Source organism: Anomaloglossus baeobatrachus, chromosome 7 (genome assembly GCF_048569485.1).
Source record: "Anomaloglossus baeobatrachus isolate aAnoBae1 chromosome 7, aAnoBae1.hap1, whole genome shotgun sequence".
Classification (NCBI taxonomy): Eukaryota; Metazoa; Chordata; class Amphibia; order Anura; family Aromobatidae; genus Anomaloglossus; species Anomaloglossus baeobatrachus.
In genome coordinates, this window is record NC_134359.1 from 131,656,114 (window position 1) to 131,681,193 (window position 25,080).

The following is a 25,080-nucleotide window of genomic DNA, read 5'->3' on the forward strand; positions in this document are numbered from 1 at the left end:
CTTATTCAGCACTTGACGTTTTCTGCCAATTAGATTTTGGTGCTCAGGGGCCGGACTGTACACTGGGACTTCTCCTCCCTGTCTGTGATTCCATGGCCCCTTTGTGTCGCCCTGGGCAAGCCAGGGGACACAGGTCATCACACCACCACACCCTACATCCCAGTTAGGAACACCAAGGCTAACCAAAAATCCTTGTTGCCTTCCTCCAGAGGCTGATGATTCACACCAGGGGGTGGGCCAGGTGGTTGGCTCCGCCCACCGAGGAGTTCACAGCTCTGGAGGCGGGAGAAACCAGGCAGTTCAGCTCAGGGGGAGCTTGAGTGAGGAGTTAAGTGGAGGAGTAAACAAGTAGTGGAAGTTGAAAGAAGTAAAGTGGTAAAGGAGGAAAGCAAGAGTGGTGACAGAAAGGAAGCCTGAAGTAGTCCAGCTGTGTGCGGGACAGGTCAGCAAGGTCAGCAACGGCGGTGACTGTCTGGAGGGGGACCGTGTGGAAGTTCCTGGAAGGACCGCGGATGGGTAGTGGCCCGGCGGTCTGGAGCAGTGTACCGAAGGACAGTCAGCACCAGGGCAGGGGCCTCTCGGACCCCAGCAAGGATAGGAGTCGCCATAATTTGCCAAATCCGTCAGTGAAGGGGACGTAGATCCCCCAACAACCAAGTCCCGATTGAAGGCAATAGCCCAACCAGAGTAGGAGAGACACCGCCACCGCCAAGGCACCAGTCTCTCAGGGCCAGCGCCTGCGGGCAAAGAGTAGAGCTCCTCCGGTCCAGCTTGAAGCCGGGGAGCGGGTTACCGGTGGGAATCCATCGCTACCAACACAGAAACAAAGGTGCAAGGAAAAGGGACATCACCGTCACCTACTGGGAGAGCAAGTGCAGCCGTCCGTGGGAACCGTCTTTCCAGCCGTATGGTTTACCGTAAAACTGTGTCAACGTCTCAGCTGAGTGAGTACCACAGTGCCGCAAGGCACAGCGCTGCCCCCCCCACGTCCCTGCGCCCACCAGGCCCTGCACCTCCCTCACCATCACCGGGCCCCGGGATCACCAACCCCTACCCACGGAGGGGCAACACAACACCTGGCTGCTCCGCATCACCATCCCCGGGATCCCCATATTGAGCAGCGGTGGTGAAATCACCACAACCGTGGGTGGCGTCACGGACAATAAACTATTCCCACACCCAACAACCCCCCTTTCACTCACGGGCGAGGAGTGCCGCTCGAGAACCCCCGGGATCCGGCCCACGGCTCGAGCCATCACTGAGCAGCAGCCGCCGGACCCGAGCAGAAGGGGCGAGCGTAGTGGGCTGACACCCTCCTCCCCGCCCGCGACAACTTGGCGTCACGAACAGGATCTTACCGCTCTGCCGTTTGGTAGAGGTGCGCCTTGTTACCGCCGGAGATATCCGGCAGGAAAATTTCAGAAGCCGCCATCTTTGGCGCGAAAAGTTCCCGCTCGAGCGTCTTCTCGAGTAGCAGAGGTGCGAAGGCCGAAACCCCGCCCCGAGAGAGGAGGGGCCGGAAAGAGCTAAGGGGGACGTGATGGCGGCTGGACGCATGTAGCTGCAGCTATAAAAGCAGGGACGCCAGGACTCTGCAGACATACCGTTCCTGGAAGAAGAAGCCATCATGTGGATGCCGTCCCGCGACACCGTAGCCCCCGCGCCTGGAACCGCGGCGTGGGTGGAAATCCGAACCGCACAGCTCTACCAAAGGCTGCAGGTCAGGATGCAGCTCCTCATGGAGGAGTGGGAGACCGACATGGCGGACGTTATAGCCACCGTGCGGAGACGCGAGGAGGAAGCGGAGAAAGGGAGGGTGAGTGACCCACGTCCCGATGCCCTGGAAGGGCCAGTCATCGCGGCTGCGGGGCCCGGTCCAAGCCCTCTCCCCCGTTGCCTCCCTCGCCACCCGTCTCAGAGGCCGTGACCCCGCCACTAGGCCTGCTACCACCGCAACCGGTAGCAATACCCAGCGTCCCCGCCCAGGCGGACCGACCTGTAGCCGGGGCCCGCAGTAAACCGGAGGTGTTACCGTGGAAGATTCCGAAGGTTGAACCGGAGGCATCCCCTGAAAAATCCCCCGAGCCGGAGCCAATGACCCGCTCCGAGCCGAAGGCCCAGCAGCGGAAAGCCCCTATGCCCATCCCCCACACCTCGGCTGAGGTAGCGCCGGGTTGTTGCTGTAAGGCAGCGCCCAAGGCCAAGACAACGCGGGACATGCCGCCCAGATTCCTGACAGTGGGCAACGCCCAGGATGTCCCGCGGGGCCCGACCCGTGCGCCGGCGCTGGCAGCAGCGCCGTATTGGGATAGGGAGCCGGTACCGCTGGGCCTGGAGATCGCTGAGAGGGAACGGAGGAAGGCCGAGCTGGTGGCCAGAGCGATAAGGGAGAAGGAGAGTTTCCGCCAGGCCACGTTCCGTGTCCGGGGACCGCTGTACGAGGGGCAGGTGAGGCGGTTTGATGTCCGCCGGGGCTACGGGTTCATCTACGAGCCGGGCCTGGAGGCCGAAGTGTTTGTGGCCCGGCGGGATGTGAATGCCCACCTGCCTGAGGAGCATCCCGACCGCAACCTCATGCCGGGAGACCACGTTCGGTATACCCGACACTGCGGAGAGAGGGGGTGGTTTGCCCTGGATGTGAAGTTACGGGGCAGCCAGGAAAGCCGAGTGGGTCCGGCACCCCCTCCCTCGGATGAAGTTGAAGGCCTGGAGTAGGGCAGCGGAGCACCGTTGTCCAGTCCCCGTTGGGACCACCTGTTTGTTTGAAGTTGAAAAGTTTGAAAAAGTTCTGCTAATGATGAGAATGATTACCGAGTACCTCACCTGATTATCTGCGTGATGTGCAACCGGCTGGAGCCGGCACCGTTGTCCCAGTGGGGACCGTTTAAAAGTTTTGCATGGAGGACTATCCATGGACAAGCCCGTGAACTTGCAGGGCAACCACAAACGTTAAGTGGCTTGTAAATAAGTTGTTTGCCGTTACCGTTTCCGCAATGCCGCCTCCGGAGAGGCAGGTTGGAGGGAGGGCCCTCAGCAGAGCAGGCTGGGGCCCAGCCACCAAAGGAACCGGTGGCTACCCTCTGGAGGGGAAGGACAGATCTCGCTCGGGTAACTTGTGCTGGACTGTGGGTCAAGGGGTGCTGCCTGGGCTTTAGGGGCAGCATCAGGGCCAGGTTGCTTGGGTGGGAGAGAGCGGAAACCGTAACCGTAAACCGTTTGCAACGTTAAAGAAATGTGCCTCCCGTTATGGGAAGATTCATTAAAAGTGTATATATGTTATTTTACCCTGTTATCTTTTACAGAAACATAAAACCGGTGTTGGACGGCAGCCCGCGGACGGTCTGCATTTTGCTAAGGGGGAATGTGTCGCCCTGGGCAAGCCAGGGGACACAGGTCATCACACCACCACACCCTACATCCCAGTTAGGAACACCAAGGCTAACCAAAAATCCTTGTTGCCTTCCTCCAGAGGCTGATGATTCACACCAGGGGGTGGGCCAGGCGGTTGGCTCCACCCACCGAGGAGTTCACAGCTCTGGAGGCGGGAGAAACCAGGCAGTTCAGCTCAGGGGGAGCTTGAGTGAGGAGTTAAGTGGAGGAGTAAACAAGTAGTGGAAGTTGAAAGAAGTAAAGTGGTAAAGGAGGAAAGCAAGAGTGGTGACAGAAAGGAAGCCTGAAGTAGTCCAGCTGTGTGCGGGACAGGTCAGCAAGGTCAGCAACGGCGGTGACTGTCTGGAGGGGGACCGTGTGGAAGTTCCTGGAAGGACCACGGACGGGTAGTGGCCCGGCGGTCTGGAGCAGTGTACCGAAGGACAGTCAGCACCAGGGCAGGGGCCTCTCGGACCCCGGCAAGGCTAGGAGTCTCCATAATTTGCCAAATCCGTCAGTGAAGGGGACGTAGATCCCCCAACAACCAAGTCCCGATTGAAGGCAACAGCCCAACCAGAGTAGGAGAGACACCGCTACCGCCAAGGCACCAGTCTCTCAGGGCCAGCGCCTGCGGGCAAAGAGTAGAGCTCCTCCGGTCCAGCTTGAAGCCGGGGAGCGGGTTACCAGTGGGAATCCATCGCTACCAACACAGAAACAAAGGTGCAAGGAAAAGGGACATCACCGTCACCTACTGGGAGAGCAAGTGCAGCCGTCCGTGGGAACCGTCTTTCCAGCCGTATGGTTTACCGTAAAACTGTGTCAACGTCTCAGGCTGAGTGAGTACCACAGTGCCGCAAGGCACAGCGCTGCCCCTCCCACGTCCCTGCGCCCACCAGGCCCTGCACCTCCCTCACCATCACCGGGCCCCGGGATCACCAACCCCTACCCATGGGGGGGCAACACAACACCTGGCTGCCCGGCATCACCATCCCCGGGATCCCCATATTGAGCAGCGGTGGTGAAATCACCACAACCGTGGGTGGCGTCACGGACAATAAACTATTCCCACACCCAACAACCCCCCTTTCACTCACGGGCGAGGAGTGCCGCTCGAGAACCCCCGGGATCCGGCCCACGGCTCGAGCCATCACTGAGCAGCAGCCGCCGGACCCGAGCAGAAGGGGCGAGCGTAGTGTGCTGACACCCTCCTCCCCGCCCGCGACACCTCCACCTGCTTCCGGTGTGTGAATGACATGCTTCCTCTGTTTGGCATCCCAGCAGTGACCTGCCATAGAAAGACCAGAGCAGGATGGAGGGGATTGGGACTAGAAGACTAACAGTAATAAAGATGCAAATTCAAGGACAATTCTCCCAGTTTATAACATTTTCCTGCTGGTCCATATTATGCTATAGATTTTCATCGCTTTTATGCTTTAAGATCAGTTTCTTTTTGTAATTTCTATAACTAGTTCACGAACATTTTACAGATTCTCTTTTTAAGCTCTTCTAGTATCAACCAGTGTAAGATTAAAAAAATGAGTTTCTCTTTGCTCTTGTGCACAGCCTCTAAATATATATTTGATCTAGTTAAATGTACCTTAAACCCTTCACCCCCAAACCTGTTTTCATTTTCCTGACCAAGACAAATTTTTACAATTCTGATGAATGTTACTTTATGGCCGAGGTCACACTGGCATATATTATCCGATACGAGAACATCAGATGCGATATGCTAATGACATTCAGCTCAAACTCCGCTGCGAGCGTGAGCAAAGTGTCACTATATTGTGCTCTGATTATCTCACATGTGAGAATCAGATCACAGGTGCGGAGAAGATAGAGAGATCAATCTATCCATCTTCTCCCTTGTCTTTCTTGGCGTATACAGTGTGTCCACTCATATCCTGTTCACCGCCATTAACTTGAGAACGGCAGCAGCTATAGGCATAGAAGTGTTGTCTAGGTATAGTAAAGTAGCCATGCGCTATGCAATGAAACCACCTATAGCGCCACCTGGTGGAAAACAATGGAGTTAGTATTTTTATCTCGAAAACGGAACGAGATAGAGAAAAAAGTGAATTACAAAGTTGTAGGGCATCATCAATACAATATGAATCGACACCTGTGACGCCCTGGACTAGCCAGGTAGTCACAAACACAACACCACACACACCCCTTCCAGTCACACAGAAATGCTTGTTGCCACCCTCCGGGCTTGATATCCACACCAGGTGGGGGTGGAGCCAGGTGGTTGACTCCGCCCACCGAGGAGTTCACAGGCCTGGAGGCGGGAAAACACGGCAGTTGCAGTTGCAGTGGCAGTTACAGAAGAGTTACAGTGGAAGGAGAGGAGAAAGGACACGCACAGGCGGACCTGGGGACCAGGCCCGCCAGTGGGACTGCTAGGTGTCTGGGTTGGAGCCCAGGCACCTCCAGCAAGGTCGGCAGACGGTGGTGGCCGTCTGCAGGAGTTGGGAGTACGGTCGGTGGAACCGTAGGACCGGGGTCGGGCAGTGGCCCGCCGGTACCGAACCGGGGAGCCGATTGGAAGCCAAGCACCAGGCAGGGTACTCAGACCCCGACTAGGCTAGTAGCCGCCCTGATAGTCAAATTCACTGATTGCGGTCTGGACCTCAGGGGTTCATTCCCACCCAAGTCCCGATTGAAGGCAACAGCCCAACCATCCAGGATAAGTGCCACCGCCAAGGGCAAGAGATCCAAAGGGCCAGCGTCTGCGGGCAAACGGGGTCCTACGACACTTACATGCCGGGGAGCGGACTACCAGTGTCCAGGCACAGGAGTTGACATTTACATAACACAGGTGCAGGGAAATGATAGCCATCACCAACCCGTCCAGGGAGAACACTGCAGCCGGCTGCGGGCCCCGTCCATTCTGCCATTTGTTTTACCAGAGACCCAAGTATTTTGTGTCAGAGTGAGCACACCAGCCCCTTCAGGCCACGCACCGCACTGCATCGTACCCGCGTCCAGTACGCCCACGCTCCCTCGATCCCAGTACCCTTCCCGGTTATTAGAATGTGTAAAACTCGCAAGGCTGCGGACGTGAAGCGATACCTCATGGAGACCTTCCTTCAAGTCATTGGGTATGGTGGCTGCGTGGAGTGGCCTCCACGCTCACCTGACCTCATTGGACTTCTTTCTGTGAGTTCACATCAAACAGCAGGTGTATGCGACCCCTCCACCAACATTGCAGGACCTGCGATGACGTATCACAGATGCTTGTGGAAACGTGTCACCTACCATATTGCACAACGTGCAGCAAGATACAGTATGCTGTCCAGAGTCCAGATGTGCATTGCAGCTGACGGTGGCCACTTTGAGGATCAAAGTTAAATGAGCGCCATATGCGTGACCAGCATTCAATGTTTTGGAGGGGTCATGGGTTTCATATCAAAGCATTTCTGTATGCAAGGTGTCGATTCGTATTGAAATGATGATGCCCTACAATTTTTTAATTCACTTTTTTCTCTATCTCGTTCTGTTTTCGAGATAAAAATGCTAACTCCGTTGTTTTCCACCAGGTGGCGCTATAGGTGGTTTCATTACGTAGTGCATGGCTACTTTACTATACCTAGACACCACTTCTATGCCTATAGCTGCCGCAATTCTCAATTTAATGGCGGTGGACAGGATATCGGTGGACACACTGTACAGTATATCGGACTGCACTCGGAAGACATCCGAATAAAGTTTGATGTATCACACTCACCCATAGACTTGTATACAGAGGCAATGGAGAATGCTGCAATTGTTTTCTCATGCTCAATCGTGATTCAGAAAAAAAACTGCAGATCTGCTCTGCTTCATTGAACAATATTGGTCTGAGTGCAATGTAATGTCTTCTCGCATTGCACTCGTCCAATTTATATACTCATGTGAGCGAGATCTATTTGGTAATAGCTCTGGAATTCTTCATTATATTCCAGTGATTCTGAATTTGTTTTGTTCATGACATGTTCTACTTGTACATGTGGTACCATTTTAAAAATTGCACCCCTCAAAGTGCTGGAAAATTCAAGAAGTTTACTAACCCTAACTAACACATTCAAGAAGTTTACTAACCCTTTAGATGCTTCACAGGAATTAACGCAATGTGGAAGTAAAAAAATGCAAATTTTGTTTTTTCCCACAAAAATATTGCTTTAGCCCAAATTTTGCATTTTCACAAGGGTAACAGGAGAAAATGGACAGCACAATTTGTGCAATTTCTCCTGAGTATGCCAATACCCCATATGTGGTTGAAAACTACTGCTTGGGCCCACACTGGAAGGAGCGCCATTTGACTTTTTGGAACTCAAAATTGGCTGGAACAGATAGAGGACGCCATGTTATTTTTGCCAATCTTCTGAAGTGCCTACACAGTGGAGCTCCGCGACAAGTGACCCCATTTTTGAAGCTAGACCCCCCCTCAAGGAATTTATCTAGATGTGTGGTGAGCACCTTGAACTTGCAGGTGCTTCACATAATTTTATAACATTGAGCCTTGAAAATAAGAAATTACATTTTTCTTAGAAAAATGTTTCTTTTGCCCCAAATATTTAATTTTCACAAGGATAACAGGAGAAGTGGACCATACAATTTGTTGTGCAATTTTTTCTGTGTACACTGATACCATGTAGTAGAAAATTATTGTTTGGGCGCACAGCAGGGCTTAGAAGGGAAGGAGCACCATTTAACTTTTGCAATGCAAAATTGGCTGGAACAGATAATAGATGCTATATTGCATTTGCAGAGCCCTTGATGTGCCAAAGCTGTGGAAGACCCCAACAATTGACCCTATTGTGGAAACTACACCCCTCAAGGAATTTATCTAGATATCCAGTAAGCACCTTGAACCTGCAGGTGCTTCACATAATTTTATATGTTGAGTCATGAAAATAAATCACATTTTTCCCACAAAAATGTTGCTTTAGCCTCAAATATTCACAAGGGTAACTGAAGAAAATGTACTGTAAAATATGTTAATCCTATAATATAGGGCCTATATGGTGGAAAACTACTGTTTTGGTACACTGTAGGGTTTGGAAAGGAATGAGTACTATTGACTCTTTTGGAGTGCCATTTTGACTGGAATATATTGAAAATGCCATATGACATTTGAAGAGCCTCTGAAAAGCCAAAACATGAGAAACCTCCACAAGTGACCCCATTTTGGAAACTACATCTCTCATGGGCTAAATAAATGAAAAATGTTTAATTTTTTTCTAATAGAATGTCTCTTTGGATCCAAATTTTTAAATTTGAAAAGGGTTAATAGGAGAATGAATTGTACAGTTTGTTATGCAATTTCTCCTGAGTAAGCCAACCCCATATGTTGCTGAAAACTACTTTTAAGGCACAATGCAAAACTCAGAAGGGAGGGAGCATTATGTTGAAGTGCAGATTTTGCTGGAATGATTTGAGGGTGTCATATTACATTGGCAGAGCCCCTGACATGCAATAAAATCAGACTTCTCTCTAAGTGACCCTACTTTACAAACTACACCCCTCAATTAATTAATCTAGGGATGCAGTGACCATGTTGACACCATATGTGTATCACAGAATTTGATTCCATTAGGTGGTGAAGAAAGTATAATTAAATTATCTGTAAAATATTGTTTTAGCTCCAAGTCTCTAATTATGATAAGAGCTAATAGGAACAAAATTGTTGTCCAGTTTCTCCTGAGTGCACCAATCTCCTACATGTAATCGGGAACTACTCTTCATGCATAGTGGAAAGCTCAGAAGGGAAAAGGTGCAGATTTATAGTACAGGTATTGCTGTTATGGTTTGCGGGTGCCATGTTAGAGCCCCTGAAGTTCCAGAACAGCAGAACTCCCCCATAAGTGACTCAATTTTTGAAACTACACCTTTCAATGAGTTAATTTACATGTACAATGATCATATTGACATATTTCTACAAGGCAAATTTTATTTTAGCCCCAGATTTTACTTTTTCATGTGAGGAAATGGGTAACAATGGCACCAAAATTTGTCTCAATTTCTGCTCAATGTGGCAATACTCCACATGTGATGGTACAGTACTGGTTAGCCACATGGTGAGACTTGGGAGGGTAAATTCAGTATTTGACTTCTGGAGCACATATTTTCCTAGAATAGTTTGCAGACTCTATATACCAAGCCCTCAAGGGCAAGAAGAGCAGTATCCCTTCAAGTGATCCCATTCTGTAAATTACACCCCTCTGGCAAATTATCTACAGGTGTAGTAATGATTTTGACCATTGATGTTTTCCAGAAACAAGCAGCAATGGATGTTGCTGAAAGAAAATAGGAAATCTGCCATTGTAGCGCCCAGTACTTTTGTAGTGCCTGTACATTGTGCCCAGCTCATGTTTCTGGACACACACACCCTGTAAATTAAGCAGGCTTTACTCACTACACTACTTTAAAAGATGTGGGCGCTAAATGTGGTTTGGAAACACTGTGGGGCTCAGAATGGATGGGGGCATTTTGATTTCAGAGCTCAGAATCGGCGGTATTTCTTTTGGGGTGGAGCCATAGTGCTTTTCCAGAGCATATGTGTTACCAGAAATGTGAAAACCTTCTATTATGTCCATTGACAGATAACAAACTTGAGTTTTAACTAGTTGTTTTTTTTGTTGAGTTGAAGTATTTATAGGCAACATTTTACATAAGATTTTGAATCACATTTATGCTATGCTCTAAGCTGAGCACTTAATTTGGGATCTAGGTCGCCAAATGATGTGATTCAGATGAGACCCCCGAGGGACCCATACAATGAGGCTGCAGAGTTACTCTGGACTCCGTCTGGCCTCTGTTCAGCACTGTCCTTTTCAGAAGTGCACAATGCTGTGGTCAACCCCGCTTTTATGTACACTTAAAAAAAACCACCAGGTCATAGCAGTGACATAGTGTAAAATGACTTGCTCTGCCTCATTATAGTGAAAGTTCTATTGGGGGTTTTGTCTGAATCCCGTATTTCAGAAATTTACATGAAAACCCTAGTGTAAATGTTCAGTGTAGAGTGCAGGTTAATTGTGCGCCTAGTCTTAAGCCTGCTTTACACGTTGCAATTTCGCATACGATATCGTATGCGATTTGCAACGCCCCCATCGTATGTGTGGCATGTTCAATTTGTTGAACGTGCCGCACAAACGATTAACCCCCGTCACACGCACTTACCTTCCATACGACCTCGATGTGGGCGGCGAACGTCCACTTCCTGAAGTGGGAAGGACGTTCGGCGTCACATCAATGTCCCGCGGCAGCCGGCCAATAGAAGCGGAGGGGCGGAGCTGAGCGGGACGTAAACATCCCGCCCACCTCCTTCCTTCCGCATTGTGGGCCGGAAGACGCAAGACGTAGGTAAGATCTGTTCATCGTTCCCGGGGTGTCACACACTGCAATGTGTGCTACCTCGGGTACGATGAACAATCTGACATGCAATTTTAGAGAAATGTACGATGTGTATGCGATGAACGTTTTAACGTTCAATCGCAATCGCACGTACCTGTCACACACTGCAATGTACCTCACAATGCCGGATGTGCGTCACTTACGTCGTGACCCCGCCGACACATTGTAAGATACATTGCAGCATGTAAAGCTGGCTTTAGGGTACATGCCCACCCTCAGGACCCGCTGCATCCTGGATGTGGTGGGTCCTGACCTGTGGGGCCGCGAGTCTACTCTGCAGGAGACCGCAGCTGCCCGTGCTTACAATCAGGCTTCGGACAGAGAACGCTTGCGACTCTGCAGCAAACAATTGACATGCTTGCGGCTCTAGAAGCTGCACCGCAGGTCAGTTTATGCTGCGGGCAGTGCATGCACAGTTGGCATGGGATTTCTAGAAATCCCATCCACTATGCTTGTACTGTACAATGCAGCATTTTGGATGCAGCTGAAACATGTTGCATTCAAAACAGTGTGAACACTGATCGTGGGCATGCAGCCTTACTGCGATCTTTTAGAGGCAGAATAAACAAATCAACAGAAGGTAAAGAGTTGGTTTATCTATTGTTTACACCATTCCTCGTGTGGTATAAGTGGTAATATAGTAGCTTTAGGGGTACTTCTCACATAGCGAGATCGCTAGTGAGATCGCTGCTGAGTCACAGGTTTTGTGACGTACCAGCGACCTCATCAGCGATCTCGCTGTCTGTGACACTAAGCAGCGACCTTGCCCCTGCTGTAAAATCGCTGATCGTTACACACTGTTCTGGTTCATTTTTTGCTCATTGGTCTCCCACTGTGCAGCACACATCGGCGTGTTTGACGGCGGGTGACCAACGAGCACTGACTCTGTGTAAGCAGCGTACGCTGGTAACCAGGGTAAATATCAAGTAACTAAGCAAAGCGCTTTCCTTAGTAACCTGATGTGTACCTTAGCTACGTATACAGGGAGCCAGCGCTGGCAGCCTGTGTGCGGTGTATGCTGGTAACCAGGGTAAATACCGGGTAACCAAGCAAAGCGCTTTGCTTAGTTACCCGATATTTACCCTGGTTACCAAGTGCAGCATCGTTACATGAGTGACTGGTCGCTGGTCGTTGGGAAGATCTGCCTGATTGACAGCTCACTAGCGACCATGTAGCAACGCACCAGCGATCCTGACCAGGTCGTATCGTGGTCGGAATCGCTGGTATGTCGTTTAGGGAGACGGTACACTTATCCTTTGGGTCGGTGCAATTACAGTGATACCAGATTTAAAATATATAGTCTTTATGTTTGAGCACTATCAGACACTATAAAATGCTTCTTTTTTTTAACAAAAAAAAGTTCTTGCATTGCCATATTTTGAGACCTATAATTGTTCTATATTTCTGCCAACATCATGTGGGGGCTTGTTTTCTGAGGGATGAGTTGACGTTTTCATTGGTATCATTTTCGGGCACATAGCATTTTGTGATCACTTTCTATTTCAATTTTTGGGAGGCAGAATGAAATAGCAATTCAGGAAATGTTTTTTTAACCCATTCACCTTGTGCTAAACAGGATAAGATGGCTTTATTCTTCAGGTCAGTATGATTACAGTGATACCACGTTCATTTACTTTTTTTTTATGTTTTTCCGCTTTCACAGAATAAAAAGAATTTTGTAGGAAAAAATATAATTATTTAGATCTCGAGATTCTGAGAGCTCTAGTTGTTTAATTTTTAGACTGATTGAGTTGTATGGCAGTTAGTTTTTGCAGGACAAGATGACATTTTTAGCTATACCATTTTTATTTGCATGCAACTTTCTGATCACTTTTTGTTCCACTTTGGTTTTGTCAGTATGCTGATAAGGAATAATTTAATGGCCACAGTTTTATGGATTGGGTTGTTCAAAATGCGGTGATACCATATGTGTGTACTTTTTTTTTTGTTTGGTTTGGTTTTGTTTTTACATAAATACATGTATTTATTGGTATAATATTCTTTTTTATTTATTTTTTTTGTCCTTTATTTACACTTTACACTTTTTTACTTAGTCCCTATATTAAACATTAACTTTTATTAGTGTGATCACTGGTGTAATGCTCTGCCATGCACAAGTGTTGCAATTCATTACACCTGTCAGTGTAAGGCTATGTGCCCACGCTGTGGATTTTGCGCGGATTTTGCCGTGGATTTGCCGCGGATTTACCGCGGATTTTCCAAAAATCTGCAGCAGTGGCACTTCCAAGCCATTTCAATGGCATTTTGGAAATGCTGTGTCCATGCTGCGGATTTTTCCGCGGCGGATTTGCCGCGGATTTTGATCCGGAAAAATCTGCAGCATGTCAATTATTGTTGCGGATTTTGGTGCGGATTTTGGGTATAGAATGGGGAAAAAAAAAAAATCCATTAGATGTGCCAATCCTGGTGCTTTGCCCCAACTCATCCCGTGCCCTGGTGCGGTGGCAAACGGGGTAATATATGGGGTTGATACCAGATGTGTAATGTCACCTGGCATCAAGCCCTGGGGTTAGGGATGTCACGCGTCTATCAGATACCTGACATCACAAACCCAGTCAGTAATAAAAAAAATAGACAACAAAAAAAAAAGTTTTATTTGAAAAAAACACTCCCCAAAACATTCCCTCTGTCACCAATTTATTGAAAAGAAAAACAAATCCAGGTCTGGCGTAATCCAATAAGGGGGACACATGACTATCCATACCATAGTCACTGTCCCAGTCAGTGAAGAACAGAATGTTCCCCATTGGCTGGGAGGGTAGTGCAGTGACCTGAGCTAACATCAATAGCCCAGGTCACTGCAGGGGATGACGAGCGCTGCTGCCAGGAGGCAGATGAGATCATTAGCTGTGACGATCTTCCCTTCACTCCTGTCAGCGCTGTCACTGTCTTCTATGCTCGCCGAGTTCTTAGCAGTATCGCCCGTGACGTCACCGCTAGTGACGTGAGAACGCAGCGGACATAGAAGGCAGTGACAGTGTCACGGGCGGAGGAGGAGACGCTGCGCTCTCCCACTACTCGGGTCCGGCTGCCGCTGCTGCTGTGGCTGCTGCTGCTCGGTGGTGGCTCGAGCGGTGGGCCAGATCCCGGGGACTCGAGCGGCGCTCCTCGCCCGTGAGTGAAAAGGGGATTTTGATTGTGGGGGTTTTGATTATTGTTCGTGACGCCACCCACGGTTGTGGTGATATTGGTGACACCACCGCTGCTCTAGACGAGGATCTCGGGAGCGATGACAGGGAGCAGCTTGGTTGTTATTTCTCCCCTCCGTGGGTAGGGGGTTGGTTGTCCCGGGGCCCGGTGATGGGGTAGGGATGGATGGCAGGCGGGTTACTGGGCCTGGCGAGGTGCAGGGTCGCGGGGGCAGCGCTGTGCCGCACGGCACGGTGGTACTCACTCAACCAATGATGAGGACACAGTTCTCGGTAAAACACACGGCTAGATGGACGGGTCCCACAGACGGCTGCGGTGTTGTTTGCTCCCGGCAGGTTGGTGGTGACTGCCTTTCCCTGCACCTAGATACGGTAGATGGTTCCAATGGGTTCCCACCGGTAACCCGCTCCCCGGCTTGGATATGGGCCGGAGGAGCCCCTTTTGCCTGCAGGCGCTGGCCCTGAGAAACGGTTGCCTTGGCGGTGGCGGTGTCTCTCTCACTTGGTTGGACTGTTGCCTTCTGTCGGGACTTGGCTGTTTGGAAACCCAGGAGGTTCCCTTCACTAACGAATTCGGCAAATTCACGGCGACTCCTAGCCTTGCCGGGGTCCGTAAGCCCCTGCCAGATGGTGCTGGCTTCTCTTTGCGTACCGGTCCGGTACCGCCGGGCCACCGTCCGTCCACGGTCCTTACGGTAGACTCCAATCAGCCACTCCTGCAGACGGTCACCACCATCTGCCAACCTTGCTGATCTGTCCGGGCCACACACCCGGACCAACTTCAGGCTGCTTAACTACCACTTCCTTCTGCTCACTTTCACCTCCAAAACTCAACTGCCTGGTTTTCCCGCCTCCAGGACTGTGAACTCCTTGGTGGGCAGGACCAACTGCCTGGCCCACCCCCTGGTGTGAACATCAACCCCTGGAGGAAGGCAACAAGGGTTTTGTGTCTGACTTCGGTGTGCCTGACCGGGAGTGTGGGGTGTTGTGGTTGTTGTTCTCTGTGGCCCCTGGCTTGTCCAGGGCGCCACATTCCCCCTTAGTTAAATGCAGACCGTCCGCGGGCTGCCCGTCCATCACAGGTTTTATTTTCACCAACTGAAAAATAGAAAAGGTAAAACGGTAACACACATACAATTATAATAACTTCTTCCCACATCGGGAGGTACTCTTACTTAAACGTTACGGTTTCCGCTCTCTCCCACCCAAGCAACCTGGCCCTGATGCTGCCCCTAAGCAACAGGCAGCACCCCTTGACCCCAGTCCAGCACAAGTTGCCCGAGCGGGTTCTGTCCTTTTCAGGGGACCCACGTCCATGGGGAACCCCTGAAACCCCCAGAGGATTGCCACCGGTTCCGGTGGTGGCTGGGCCCCAGCCTGCTCCACTGCGGGCCCTTCCTCCAATCTGCCTCTCCGGAGGCGGCAACGGTAGAAGCCACAACAACATATTTATTTACATGCCACAAGTTTGTGGTTGCCCTGCTAGTTCTCGGGCCTGTTCATAAGGAGTTCCTTATGTAAAATGGTGAAGGGGGTCCCAACGGGGACCAGTTGCCGGCAACGACCGGTTCCAAATCAAAGTTGACAATCAGGTGACTTTTTCACGGTATTATTCACTTATCATTTTTGCAAAACTTTCAAACGTTAAACACTGGTGGTCCCAACGGGGTACGGTGACAACGGCATTCTGCTGCCCTTACTCGGAGTCCTCGGCGTCACTTGGGGGAGGGAGCGCGGTGCACACACGGGCCTCCTGGCTGCCCCTTAACTTCGCATCCAGCACAAACCACCCCCTCTCCCCACAGTGTCGGGTGTACTGCACCAGGTCGCCCGGCATCAGGTTACGGCCTGGGTGCTCTTCCGGCAGGTGGGCATTAACATCCCGCCGGGCTATGAATACTTCGGCCTCCAGGCCCGGTTCATATATGAAGCCATAGCCCCGGCGGACATCAAACCGCCTCACCTGCCCTTCATACAGGGGGCCCCGGACACGGAAGGTCGCTTGGCGGAGGCTCTCTTTCTCCCGGATTGCACGGGCCACCAACTCCGCCTTCTTCCTTTTCCTCTCCTCGATTTCTGGGCCCAACGGTACTGGCTCCCTATCCCAGTACGGTGCTGCTGCGAGCTCTGGTGCACGGGTCGGGCCCCGCGAGACCCTTTGGACACTGCCCACTGCTGGTGATCTGGGCGGAAGGTCCCGCGGTGACTTGGCCTTGGACGCCGCCTTGCAGCGGCAACCCGGCGCAACCTCAGGCGAGGTGTGGGGGATGGGCACAGGGGCTTTCCTCCACTGGGCCTTCGGCATGGAGTGGTCTGTCGGCTCCGGCTCGGGGAATCTCTCGGGGGGTGCCTCCGGTTCAGGCTTCGGGGCTTTCCATGGTAGCACCTCCGGTCGGCTACGGGCTCCGGCTACAGGTCGGTCCGCCTGGGCGGACATGCTGGGTATCGCTACCGGTTGCGGGGGTAGCGGGCCTAGTGGCGGGGTCACGGCAGCCGGGACGGGTGGCGAGGGAGGCAGCAGGGCGAGGGGGTTTAGACCGGGTCCCGCAGCCACGATGACCGACCCACTAGGGGTACCGGGGCGTGGGTCACTCACCCTCCCTTCCGCAACTTCCTCCTCGCGTCTCCGCACGGTTGCTATGACCTCCGTCATGTCGGTCTCCCACTCCTCCAAGAGGAGCTGCATTTTGACCTGCAGCCGTTGTTGGAGCTGCGCGGCCCGGATCTCCACCCACGCCGCGGTTCCAGGTGCGGGGGCTACAGTGCTACGGGACGGCATATACATCTTGCTGGCGGCCTCTCCCAGGAACAAGATGGCCCAGGGTCCTGGCGTCCCTGCTTTTATAGCCGCGCTCACATGCGACCAGCCGCCATGTCGTCCCCCTTAGTCTCTTTCCGGCTCCTCATCTGTCGGGGCGGGATTTAGGCCTTCGCACCTCCACTACTCGAGGAGACGCTCGAGCGGGAACTCTTCGCGCCCAAAATGGCGGCTTCTGCAAATTTTCGTCCGGACACCTCCGGCGGTAACAAGGCGCACCTCTACCAAACGGCAGAGCGGTAAGATCCTGTTCGTGACGCCAAGTTGTCGCGGGCGGAGGAGGGGACGCTGCGCTCTCCCACTGCTCGGGTCCGGCTGCTGCTGCTGCTGTGGCTGCTGCTGCTCGGTGGTGGCTCGAGCGGTGGTCCGGATCCCGGGGACTCGAGCGGCGCTCCTCGCCAGTGAGTGAAAAGGGGATTTTGATTGTGGGGGTTTTGATTATTGTCCGTGACGCCACCCACGGTTGTGGTGATATTGGTGACACCACCGCTGCTCTAGACGGGGATCCCGGGAGCGATGACAGGGAGCAGCTTGGTTGTTATTTCTCCCTTCCGTGGGTAGGGGGTTGGTTGTCCTGGGGCCCGGTGATGGGGTAGGGATGGATGGCAGGCGGGTTACGGGGCCTGGCGAGGTGCAGGGTCGCGGGGGCAGCGCTGTGCCGCACGGCATGGTGGTACTCACTCAGCCAATGATGAGGACACAGTTCTCGGTAAAACACACGGCTGGCTGGACGGGTCCCACAGACGTCTGCGGTGTTGTTTGCTCCCGGGAGGTTGGTGGTGACTGCCTTTCCCTGCACCTAGATACGGTAGATGGTTCCAATGGGTTCCCACCGGTAATCCGCTCCCCGGCTTGGATATGGGCCGGAGGAGCCCCTTTTGCCCGCAGGCGTTGGCCCTGAGAAACGGTTACCTTGGCGGTGGCGGTGTCTCTCTCACTTGGTTGGACTGTTGCCTTCTGTCGGGACTTGGCTGTTTGGAAACCCAGGAGGTTCCCTTCACTAACGAATTCGGCAAATTCACGGCGACTCCTAGCCTTGCCGGGGTCCGTAAGCCCCTGCCAGATGGTGCTGGCTTCTCTTTGCGTACCGGTCCGGTACCGCCGGGCCACCGCCCGTCCACGGTCCTTACGGTAGACTCCAATCGGCCACTCCTGCAGACGGTCACTACCGTCTGCCAACCTTGCTGATCTGTCCGGGCCACACACCCGGACCAACTTCAGGCTGCTTAACTACCACTTCCTTCTGCTCACTTTCACCTCCAAAACTCAACTGCCTGGTTTTCCCGCCTCCAGGACTGTGAACTCCTCGGTGGGCGGTACCAACCGCCTGGCCCACCCCCTGGTGTGAACATCAGCCCCTGGAGGAAGGCAACAAGGGTTTTGTGTCTGACTTCGGTGTGCCTGACCGGGAGTGTGGGGTGTTGTGGTTGTTGTTCTCTGTGGCCCCTGGCTTGTCCAGGGCGCCACAACAGCGCTGACAGGAGTGAAGCAAAGATCGTCACAGCAGGTAATGATTTCATCTAACATCCTGATGGCAGCACTCGGCATCCCCGTGGCTGTCTGCACTGCAGGTTGAGAAGCTGCTGAGCCTGCAATGAAGGCAGCCGCGGGGCTGGAGCGGGACACTCCTGCTATCCTGAGCAGGGGGCCTGGTGCTGGCGGTGACACCATGGGCGCGGAGAGTACGGGGTGCGGGGGAATGTGTGGGAGGGTGCAGGGAAGGGGGCAGGGACTCCACCCACTGTACCCGCCCTGCAGGGCGGCAACATGCTGTTCCCAGATTTGCATGTCAACATGGTCTTGCCCATGTTGACATGAAATGACCGGAAGCAGCAAAATCGCGGCAGGAGCGGTCACATGACCACTCTGAGCCGGGGGAGAGGGGCTGACAGCAGGGCAGGTAAGTGGTCACTATCTACTTTCCTGCCCCAATGTAGCCCAATAGGGTAATAATGAAAAAAAGTCAAAATAAGCCGGATAACCCCTTTAAGGGATAGTACTATATAGCATTTAATTAAAGCCTGAGGATAGTAATGATGATATTCACACTTGATTTGCATAAAGATGTAAAATGTATTCTTGGTTAAAGTGAATCTGACACCAGGTTTTTGCTATGTAATCTGCAAACACAATGATGTAAGAGCAGAGATTCAAGTGATATATTAGTAACTGGTCTGGTTGGTACAGTTTTGATAAATTCATTGTTTTTTCCTGCTTCAGATCTAGCAGTGCTCAGAATACTAAGCTCTTTTTAACTCACCCACCCCACTTTGTATGATAGGGACAGGGTTACAAAGACCAGTTAACAGGCAGGAGACAACTAATCCTGTAATGATAATCTCCTGCTGATAAAACATTGATTTTATTGAAACAACAGCACACAGTCTAATAAGTGATACCTTGCTGTAATCAATGTCTTTGTACCTACATCATCCTGCTCTCTGATTACATACCAAAAACCTGCTGACAGATTCCATGTAACCTGCCTTCCTGCTGTATTTTATAATCTAAAATGACTGACCAGTTGTGACTCTAGAATTCTGTTAGTCATTATTAACAAATAAATGTATTATGTATTTTCTTTAGGGTTGACAGCCCTTTAACTCTGCTTTATGAGGACAACACTGTGATTTGCTACATAAAAAAGCAGATGATTCAACATCAATAGAAATGGTCACAAGGATTGTTTTAGTCTAGAACATCCAAACAAATTGTGCATTATATAAAAACATTAACCCACATTTACTAACGCTCTTCAATAGTGTACACAGTGGTGTACGTGACGTGCCCGCAGGGTTTTGGGGAATTACTTGTCACCGGGCCGGTTTTTGGGGGAGTTTGGATTGTCATAGTGGCTTGGCCCATCTCCGTGATCCTGCGGTATCAACCAAAAATGATGGGGATGGTGGTGATGGAGGTAGTTGTCTTTCGTGACGCCACCTGTGGTATGCGACTATAATGGGAGCCGCTGCTGCGCAAGGTCTCTCTCTCTGCTGGGGCAGATGATAATGCAGCTCAGATGTTGTAGCTCTCCACATGCAGAGCTAGGCCCCAGGGAGGAGGTTGAGAGTAGTAGTCCACCCGAGTGTGGGAAGCGCGGGGCATGGGAAGGATCAGATGACACAACGGTTGCAGTTTAAGGTGTTTACTCACTGAGTTGCTCCTGCCGTTGGACTGCCAGACTCAGCTGTGATGGGCTCCAGACGATCCCGGATAGTTCGGATGCCAGTATAGTAGGGATTCTGTGTGACTACTTGCGACTTGAAGCTACACAGGGACCTCTGTCCTTTGGGGTGGTTATGTTCCCCGTCCCATCTAGCAGGCAGCGCGAGTCCGTTGATGGGCCACCCTATGGTCACAGCTCCTGGCTCTATATGCTGCTTTGCCCCGGGCACTGTTGTGGGCCAGAAGACTTGAAATCCTCTGCCCGAAGGATTCTGCTGGCAGGCCTTAAAGTGCCCACCAGTCTAGGGCTCCGCACCCTGAGGTGAGCGCCGGTCCTGAGGGAGCTATAGAGCTCTCCCCTCAGTGACCGTATTCTCCTGCGTCTCTCTTGGTTCCCGGTCGTAACCAGACTGAATAAGTGTGATCACCAGATCAGTCACCCCGCCCACTCCAGTCCCTGAGCTAGTGGGTGGGAGGACCCAGACGATATGGTGACCATTCTAAATGACCCTACTTTAACCCCATCCCGATAAATGGGCAACTGGCTTATGTATGGATGTGGATGTTGTGGACCGACACCGACCTCCTCCTTACCCGGGATGAGTACCACACCTCTGGTGAGATGTAGTACCCTGTGGCGACTGAAGCCTCAGGGGCACCACACATGCAGTATGTTTACTTTGGCACATTTTGCTTAAAGTTAGACACTTAAGCTACTCTTAATTGCCTTACTTTAGGTCATTATTTTGCATCTAAAAACTGACACAGACACCAATAAAAGATCTAATATATTTTTAGACTCTTCAAAACTATTTACTTTTTTTCTAAACTCTTTGATGAGGCAGACATCATTTCTTTTGTTGTTGCTAATCAATATTAATTCTGGCACTGTCTGATAAGTGAATGTGAGCCATTCTTCTGAATTGTGCTACTAAAGTTACTTTACATGATAGAATGTTGATTAGTATTTTGCCTCTGTGTTTGTAATGATCTTTCCATTATACGTCATCTCTGTGAAGGTTTTAGTTCTGATATTGGCTTACAAATTCCTATATAAAATAGAAAAGCGTAAAAGTGACCCAAGGATAATGTTTCATTAGACAATAGGTTAATATTGGTGTTCTAGTGTTTGGGGCTTGGAGGGGTTGTCCACTACTTTAACATTAATGGGCTATCATTAGGATAGGTCACCAATGTCTGATTCGTGGAGGTGCAGCACACTGCAGCCCCGCCGATTAGCTGTACTTGATGTCGGCAGTGGCAGAACCGCACAGTTCAAATAAACTGGGGTAGATATTCAGTACCTGACCGCAGGCACTGTAACCTCGACTGGGAACAGCTGATCGATAAGCGTGCCAGGTGTCGCACCCCCACCGATCACACATTGTGACCTAACCTAAGGGGTACTTTGCACGCTGCGACAACGCTAGCCGATGATAGCGATGCCGAGTGCTATGGTACCCGCCCCCGTCGCACATGCGATATCTTGTGATAGCTGCCGTAGCGAGCATTATCGCTACGGCAGCTTCACACGCACTTACCTGCCCTGCGACGTCGCTCTGGCCGGCGACCCACCTCCTTCCTAAGGGGGCGGGTGGTACGGCGTCACAGCGACGTCACACGGCAGGTGGCCAATAGAAGTGGAGGGGCGGAGATGAGCGGGACGTTAACATCGCACCCACCTTCTTCCTTCCGCATAGCCGGTGAGGCAGGTAAGGAGATGTTCTCCGCTCCTGCAGCTTCACACACAGCGATGTGTGCTGCCGCAGGAACGAGGAACAACATCGTATCTCCTATTGGGGCGACATTATGAAAATGACCGACACTACACAGATCACCGATTTTCGATGCTTTTGCGATTGTTTATCGGTGCTTCTAGGCTTTACACGTTGCGACGTCGTTACCGGCGCCGGATGTGCGGCACTTTCGATTTGACCCCGACGATATCGCAGTAGCGATGTCGCAGCGTGCAAAGTACCCCTAAGAATTGGTCATCAATGTTAAGCATCAGAAAACCATTAAAATTACAATGCATTATCTTAAAAGCACAATACATTATCTTACTGGTTATATGGAACCCAGATTGTTGTAATTAATACAAAAATAAACAACTCAGTTACTATAGTGTATGAAAAGAAATGAATAATTTTCATTGAGGATTTTAATCTGAACACCATTGGCTATATATTTTTTAACTGTTTGGGTAAATTGTGTATTCATGTATTCTGTTATCACTGTGGCCTATACGGGTGAAATGTCATTGTCATTCTCAATACAGACATGATTGTGACTGCTTTCTTTTGTTCCATAGGGAGGAGAGCACTGCTACTATCATGGTACCATCAGAGGTGTCAAAAACTCCAGAGTAGCGATTTCCACTTGCAATGGTTTACAGTAAGGAGAAAGCTGTGTTTATTCTCTTGCATGTTGTTCCGATATCTATTTTTGTAGAAACTGTACTGAGGATGAGTTCAGTGTGTTTATTGAAATCCTACAACAACAATCGTTGTACACTACATTACAAATAACACAAAAACAGAAACAAGAAATGGTACACACCACCTTCAAAATATTGAGAAGCAGTCAAAGCACAACATCGCTTACACCCGTCACACGGACTTACCTTCCCTGCGACGACGCTGTGGCCGGCGAACCGCCTCCTTTCTAAGAGGGCGGTTCGTGCGGTGTCACAGCGACGTCACACAGCAGCCGTCCAATAGAAGAAGAGGGGCAGAGATGAGCGGATGGAATATCCCGCCCACCTCCTTCCTTCCTCATTGCGGCTGGCTGCAGGTACGAGGTTGTTCCTCGTTCCTGCGGTGTCACACATAGCGATGTGTGCTGCCGCAGGTACGACAAACAACCTCGCTACTGAATAGGCAACGATTTTTGGTAAGTGAACAACGTCTCACATACCAATGATTTTTGCCTCTTTTGCGATCGTTTAAGATCGCTCATAGATGTTACATGCTGCGACGTCGCCGGATGTGCGTCACAACACTGTGACCCCGACGATATATCGTTAGCGATGTCGCAGCATGTAAATGGCCCTTTAGACAATGCTGCAACTCATATCTGCGAGTATTTTCTCAGCCCTAAACGGACCGAGGAAAACAAATCGCAGCATGCTGCGCTTATCTGCGAGAGTTGTGTCACTTGCACCCATACAAGTGTATGGGTGTGAGAGAAACATCGGACTGCACTCAGATGTCATCCAAGTGCAGTGCAATATACGCACAGGCTGACAATGGAGGAGATGGGGGGTTTAATCCCTCCCTCTCCTGCAGAGCTGTGATACGATCTCAGTTGCATGACACTCGGCTCATGCTCTCGCATCAGAAGCAATATGCAAGTGTGACTCTGCCCTTACACTGAGTGTGTGCTCGACACCTGTTAGTGTGAACATGTCAGCAAGGAATTAATTTCAAGCAGCTCTAACTCAGGGCTGTACGTCGAGCTGAGGTGCGTGGTGTGACGCCCTGGACTAGTCAGGTCATCCCAGGTAGTCCCATGCACACACACCCCCTCCCTAAAAAGGTGACAGCAGCCAAACTACCCTTGTCACCTCCCTCCATGTTTGATGTCCACACCAGGGTGGTGGAGCCAGGTGGTTGGCTCCGTCCACTGAGGAGTTCACAGGCCTGGAGGCGGGAAAAACACACGTTCTAGTGCACAAAGTAGATTAGCTCTGACAGTGGAGGAGAGAAGTCGAGTTCAAGGGCAGACCTGTGACCAGGCCCGCCAATAGGCTACTCAGGTGTCTGGGTCGGAGCCCAGTCACCTCTGGCAAGGAGGCAGACAGTGGTGGCCGCCTGCAGGAGCTGGGATTACAGCCGGTGGAACCGTAGGGACCGGGGTCGGGCGGTGGCCCGCCGGTACCGAACCAGGTAACCGATTGGAAACCGGAGCACCAGGAGGGGTACTCAGACCCAGTATGAAGCCCAGAAACCACAGGGCTGAGTCAAATCCACTGATTGAGGACTGGACTTAAGGACCTTTCCCACACAAGACCCGACTGAAGACAACAGCCCAACCATTAAGGTAACCCAAAGGGCCAGCGTCTGCGGGCAAACAGGGCTCTCCCGACACACAGCAAGCCGGGGAGTGGACTACCGTTGCTTAGGCATAGGAGTCACAACATTCACATTAAGGAGGTGCAGGAGAAAGGCGGAAACCACCAACCTGTTAAGGTAGAAGCTGCAGCTGGCTGCGGGCCCCGTTCATCACCCCGTTTGGTTTACCAGAGACTCCAGTGTGTTGTGTCATAGTGAGTACACCAGTGCCTTCGGGCAGCGCACCGCGCCGCACCGCACCAGCACGCACACATCCCCTCGCCTCAGCACCTCCTTCGGACCCCCGGGACCACCACTCCCCTACCCACGGAGGGGTCAACACCAAGCTGCGCAACACCGTCCCCGGGAGGCCTAGTCAACGGCAGCGGTGGTGTCCATCCATTCACCACAACCCGTGGGTGGCGTCACGAACTTAAATCCCCTACAAACCACCGCGGCTCCGGCCGTGGAACTCCCCACCAAAGTCCCTACGTGTAGCGCCAACCCCTTTGAGGAGCGACGTGACCTCCGGGTCTGTGAGTAGCTCGAGCCACCTACCATACGAGCACGGATCTGAGCGGCTCGGCAGCCGGCCGAGCCCGCGGGGCGGTACACGTGGCATACTGATTGAGAAGATGGAAGAGTGACCTGAGCACTTGGACACGCCAATAGTACACCTAGATGCCCTCATTTGCAAAGTGTTTATGCATACTTTTTTTTATAAAATACATAATACATACATAATAATACTTACAAAATAGTGATGGGTGAATAATAGCTATGCGTGTTCAGATAATGCTTACCGAATACTGAGTGTTATTCCAGTATTTGTCACAACAAGAAAAAAGTGTTGGTTCTCCATTAACTTGCATTAGGTTTGTTATTCGTGACAAATACCGGAAGAGTATTTTGGCATTTGTTACTAATAATCCGATCACGAATAGATACTATTCAATCATCACTAGCTATAAAGTAAAAATATAGTACTGGTCAAAAGGTCAAAAGTTTGGACACCCATGTTCATGCAATAATTTTTATTGTTCTTATTGAGATATACATATTGTAGTTTCAGACTTAAGGTAGCAAAACCATGAAGGAATCCATA

At 51.2% G+C, this 25,080-nt stretch overlaps 1 protein-coding gene across 3 annotated transcripts in view; it reads left to right on the plus strand.

The window, feature by feature from the left end:
* The window catches only part of ADAM23 (ADAM metallopeptidase domain 23), a 414,934-nt gene that overhangs the window by 150,768 nt on the left and 239,086 nt on the right, over positions 1 to 25,080 (plus strand). For all 3 annotated transcript variants that reach the window (XM_075317711.1, XM_075317712.1, XM_075317713.1), the window contains exon 5: positions 22,235 to 22,317. In XM_075317711.1, the coding sequence (XP_075173826.1) occupies positions 22,235 to 22,317 (83 nt within the window). The remainder of the gene's footprint in view (positions 1 to 22,234; positions 22,318 to 25,080) is intronic.